This window comes from Nycticebus coucang, chromosome 16, assembly GCF_027406575.1.
Source record: "Nycticebus coucang isolate mNycCou1 chromosome 16, mNycCou1.pri, whole genome shotgun sequence".
Classification (NCBI taxonomy): domain Eukaryota; kingdom Metazoa; phylum Chordata; class Mammalia; order Primates; family Lorisidae; genus Nycticebus; species Nycticebus coucang.
The window spans coordinates 62289392-62294389 of record NC_069795.1 but is presented as its reverse complement, the minus strand read 5'-3'; the positions used below and the strand labels follow the sequence as shown (position 1 = coordinate 62294389).

At 44.9% G+C, this 4998-nt stretch overlaps 1 protein-coding gene across 1 annotated transcript; it reads left to right on the top strand.

Annotated features, from left to right (window-relative positions):
- Positions 1 to 2680: 2680 nt before the first annotated feature.
- Positions 2681 to 4249, top strand: LOC128567672 (heterogeneous nuclear ribonucleoprotein A3-like). The gene has a single exon (XM_053565087.1). It carries the CDS (start codon positions 3010 to 3012, stop codon positions 3865 to 3867), a length of 858 nt encoding a protein of 285 aa, XP_053421062.1. The 5' UTR covers positions 2681 to 3009; the 3' UTR covers positions 3868 to 4249.
- Positions 4250 to 4998: the final 749 nt, after the last annotated feature.

Here is a 4998-nt window from a genome sequence, read left to right as displayed (position 1 = left end):
GTGCAAAAAACATGCAAATACAAATGTGCATTTAGTGTCTATTTCCCCTCCAAATACATTCCACTAAAAAACAAATAGTTGCCTAACTCACAGAGTCTGTGGGTATATAGGACAAGAAATGGTATTTGGTTTATTACCTAGTGAATCTGTTCCACTAAACACCACAAATTTTTACCCAGATTGACGTAATTAACCATAAAAATAATGATTGTTATGCCCTTTGTAGAAGAGATATGAAGATCAGGATGAGTCCCAGTATCAATTCACATTTACTTTTCCCCTGAGTTCCATTGGACTTACTCTATTCCCTCGGCCTGTGCCCCATGCTGAATGCCTAAGAGTAGTCACTATTTGGCTATTTGCATGGCTTGTTTTCTTGTGCTGTAGTCTTTGTCATTTTAAACATAGCCTCTATCTCTATCCCTCTATCTTTCTGTTCATGATTTCTGGTTTTCCCAGTTCCACATATAGAAAGGCAGGGGATCCAGTCAGGGTAATGGCTGAGCGTTCAGGTGGTTAGTGATAATACAGGCTGAATGCATAAACAGCTTCAATTCAATGCTCACCACTTTCTGAGAGCCTGAATTTCAGCCCTTTCCCATTGGTACTTCAGCATAAATTAGTTTATCAGATTTAGCCTGTTGATTCTAAGGTGATAAGATGCAGGGCTTTCAAAGTTCCTAGGGAAACACAAGGTAGCAATAACATCCATTCACAGACCAAATAATTCTTGAATGCTTTCTGTGCCAAACAGTAAATGCAGTGGGCAGAGGTTGGCATGGCAAACTTAGAAGGGACTAAGTCTTCAAAAGATAGAAAAGCAAATTCAAATATTTTGCTTGAATAAAGAATTCCTGAATTCCTACTTTGTGCCTAGCACTGTGTGTGGTGGCTATGGAGACGTTAGGTGAATAAACCAGATCTGTGCCCTCAGGAAGCTCATACCGTCTCTGTCACAGATGCTCTGAGCTAGGCTCAGCCAGTGTTAGAGAAAGCCCAGAGTTTGAGAGGCTCTGGGAATGGCCTGGTAAGGGGGTAAAAGAAACCAGTGAAATCTTCCAGGAGGAGGAAGCACTTTAAGTGTGGTGGGAATCAAAGAAGTAAAGAACAAGTCTTCTTGCTATGGAGTTAGGAGCTGGAACATTCTAGGAGAAAGGAGCTCTGATAAATGACATGGAGACAAGATTGCTGAGGGGAAGACAATAGAGAACTCTGAATGCCAGGCACATTTTATTTTTTCTTTTGTGATCATTTGGAAGTATCCAAAGGTTTTTTGAGAGGAAAGTGACACTCACCCCCGGAGTAGATATTTCCTGCTCTAGTGGTGAACACAGGGTCACAATCAGGCTACTGTTACTTTATAGTGAAAAATGAGAGAGGCATCTTAAGTCTGTAATATGAAAGATAAACATGAAGATAAGCTAATATGAAAAGATTAGAAGTAGAAGGGAATTCAGAGAAGCAAAATTGAACTATAAAAAGAAACAAGTCTGGAGGAGAGATTAAAGATGGCGGCAGAGTAACAGCTTCCCTGCAACTGGGAACAGCGAGTCTGGGGAGACAAGACTCTAGGCATCTCTGGCTGGTGGGATCTACCTATAATCATCCCTTTGAGGATACAGGGAGCCAGCAAGGGACTTCTGGACCCCAAGAGGAGGACAAAAACAGTGGAAAACTGGCAAGTGGTTACGTGTGTTTGATCAACCTAATCACGCCGGCAACCATAAGTACAAGCAGCAGTGAGACTGCAAACCGGAAAGGCCTTACCTGTGAACTGTTTCAGTGTTCTTGGACTTGGCACTCAGTTGAACTGCCTTGGGGAGAGCTTGAGCAGGAGTGTGGAGAACTTTGGGCATTGTCTGGGGCCCCAAACTGAGCCACTGAGCTGGGCGCAGGAAGCAATTGTGAAAGAACTGCCCCGGCAAGCTCCGCCCTCAGGGTCTCAGAGCAAGGATTGGGTGGGTCAAAGTAACCTACTGACTGAGCAGCCTAAAGGCGGGGACTGAGCTGCCTTACAGCCTTAATCCTTAGGGGCAGAGTGAGACGGTTTTGACACACTGGAGCCTTGGGCTATTGCCCTGGGTAGAGTGCCCTGACGTCACAGCTCATAGCAACCTCAAACTTCTGGGCTTGGCTCTGCCCAGACCTCCATAAGAGCTGTGCAGCGACCCCCTACTGGTGACCCACACCCACCAGGCCTCTGCATTCCCTGACCAGGAACTGTGGAAGCAACGCAACCCTGCGTCCTCCCTCCTGTGTCCTCCCAGCTTCCACACTAGCCCGTTCATCTGGACAGGGACTCTGGTAGCTGTGTGCCCTTTGGAGCCCTCCCTGCCTCTGTGCAAAGCTCTTCTCCTGGCCAGAGACTGCTGGAGCCTTGGGCTCTCTGTGCCAAAGTCACTGGGTGCCTGGCACTCACAGAACTGTGCACACCACCCCTAGCCCTGTTGCTGGATCTGGGTGTGCCACAAACCAGAGCTGCTTCCACAACCCGAACTCCCTAGCTAGAGCAGCCCCAGAGGAACTACACAGGGTCACTCCCTACAAAGATCCAGCAACAATAGAGTGATCCCGCTGGGGTCTAATCTTGGAGAGACACCTCCCCAACTCTGAGGACAGCCAGAGGCAATGTGAAAAACAATCATGGGGCGAAATCAACAGAAAAACTCTGGCAGCCTCTTCCTCTTGGTCCCATATTGAACTCGAGTTGGAAGAGGCGAGTCCGGTCTCAAAATGGAGGTAAAACCGCCGGCCGGTCACCCCCAGCCTGACTCCGGCCGTCGCCTCCGCCGCCCGGGGGAGGAGGGCCATGATCCAAAGAAACCAGAGCAGTTGAGAAAACTGTTTATTGGTGGTCTGAGCTTTGAAACTACAGATGATAGTTTAAGAGAACATTTTGAGAAATGGGGCACACTCACAGATTGTGTGGTAATGAGAGATCCCTAAACAAAACGTTCCAGGGGCTTTGGTTTTGTGACTTACTCTTGTGTGGAAGAGGTGGATGCAGCAATGTGTGCTAGACCACACAAGGTTGATGGGCGTGTTGTGGAACCAAAGAGGGCTGTTTCTAGAGAGGATTCTGTAAAGCCTGGTGCCCATCTCACAGTGAAGAAAATTTTTGTTGGTGGTATTAAAGAAGATACAGAAGAATATAATTTGAGAGACTACTTTGAAAAGTATGGCAAGATTGAAACCATAGAGGTTATGGAAGACAGGCAGAGTGGAAAAAAGAGAGGACTAGCTTTTGTAACTTTTGATGATCATGATACTGTTGATAAAATTGTTGTTCAGAAATACCACACTATTAATGGGCATAATTGTGAAGTGAAAAAGGCCCTTTCTAAACAAGAGATGCAGTCTGCTGGATCGCAAAGAGGTCGTGGAGGTGGATCTGGCAACTTTATGGGTCGGGGAGGAAACTTTGGAGGTGGTGGAGGTAATTTTGGCCGTGGTGGAAACTTTGGTGGAAGAGGAGGATATGGTGGTGGAGGTGGTGGCAGCAGAGGTAGTTATGGAGGAGGTGATGGTGGATACAATGGATTTGGAGGTGACGGTGGGAACTATGGCGGTGGTCCTGGTTACAGTAGTAGAGGGGGCTATGGTGGTGGTGGACCAGGATATGGAAACCAAGGTGGCGGATATGGTGGTGGAGGAGGATATGATGGTTACAATGAAGGAGGAAATTTTGGAGGTAACTATGGTGGTGGTGGGAACTATAATGATTTTGGAAATTATAGTGGACAACAGCAATCAAATTATGGACCCATGAAAGGGGGCAGTTTTGGTGGAAGAAGCTTGGGCAGTCCATATGGTGGTGGTTATGGATCTGGTGGTGGAAGTGGTGGATATGGTAGCAGAAAGTTCTAAAAACAACATAAAAGGACTACAGTTCTTAGCAGGAGAGAGAGCGAGGAGTTGTCAGGAAAGCTGCAGGTTACTTTGAGACAGTTGTCCCAAATGCATTAGAGGAACTGTAAAAATCTGCCACAGAAGGAACGATGATCCATAGTCAGAAAAGTTACTGCAGCTTAAACAGGAAACCCTTCTTGTTCAGGACTGTCATAGCCACAGTTTGCAAAAAGTGCAGCTATTGATTAATGCAATGTAGTGTCAATTAGATGTACATTCCTGAGGTCTTTTATCTGTTGTAGCTTTGTCTTTTTCTTTTTCTTTTCATTACATCAGGTATATTGCCCTGTAAATTGTGGTAGTGGTACCAGGAATAAAAAATTAAGGAATTTTTAACTTTAAAAAAAAAAAAAGAAAGAAAAACTCTGGCAATATGAATAATGAGAGTAGATCAACTCCCCCAAGGATCAATGGGGCAGAAACAGCACAAGACTCCATGCACAAACAAATAGCTGAGATGTCAGAAATTGAATTCAGGATCTGGATAGCAAATCAGATCAAATTAGAATTCCAAAGGTTATCTCAACAGCTCAACAATTCAAAGACCAAATGACCAAAGATTTTGACACATTGAGACAAGAAGGTGCATCCCTCAAAGATCTGAGAAACACAGTAGAATCCCTCAGTAACAGAATGGAGCAAGCAGAAGAAAGGATTTCTGACATTGAAGACAAAGCTTTCGAATGCTCCCAAACCCTCAAAGAAGAAGAGAAATGGAGAGCAAAAACAGACCACTCTCTCAGAGGGTTCTCGGATAATTTGAAGAAAACCAATATTCGTCTTATAGGGATCCCCGAAAGTGACGAAGTGGCTTCACAAGGCACAGAGTCTCTTCTCCATGAGATTATGAAGGACAACTTTCCAGACATGCCAAGAGATTTTGAAATTCAGATAGCAGACAGTTTCAGAACTCCAGCACGACTCAACCCAAATAAGACATCCCCCAGACACATCATAATCAATTTCACTAAAGTTAATATGAAGGAGAAAATTCTGAAAGCTGCCAGACGAAAGAAAACCATTAACTACAAGGGGAAGAATATCAGAATAACTGCAGATCTCTCTGCTGAAACCTTTCAAGCTAGAAGA

Excerpts from the sequence above, each read along its gene's own strand:
- LOC128567672 (XM_053565087.1), top strand. The coding sequence starts at position 3,010 with ATGTGTGCTAGACCACACAAGGTTGATGGGCGTGTTGTGGAACCAAAG.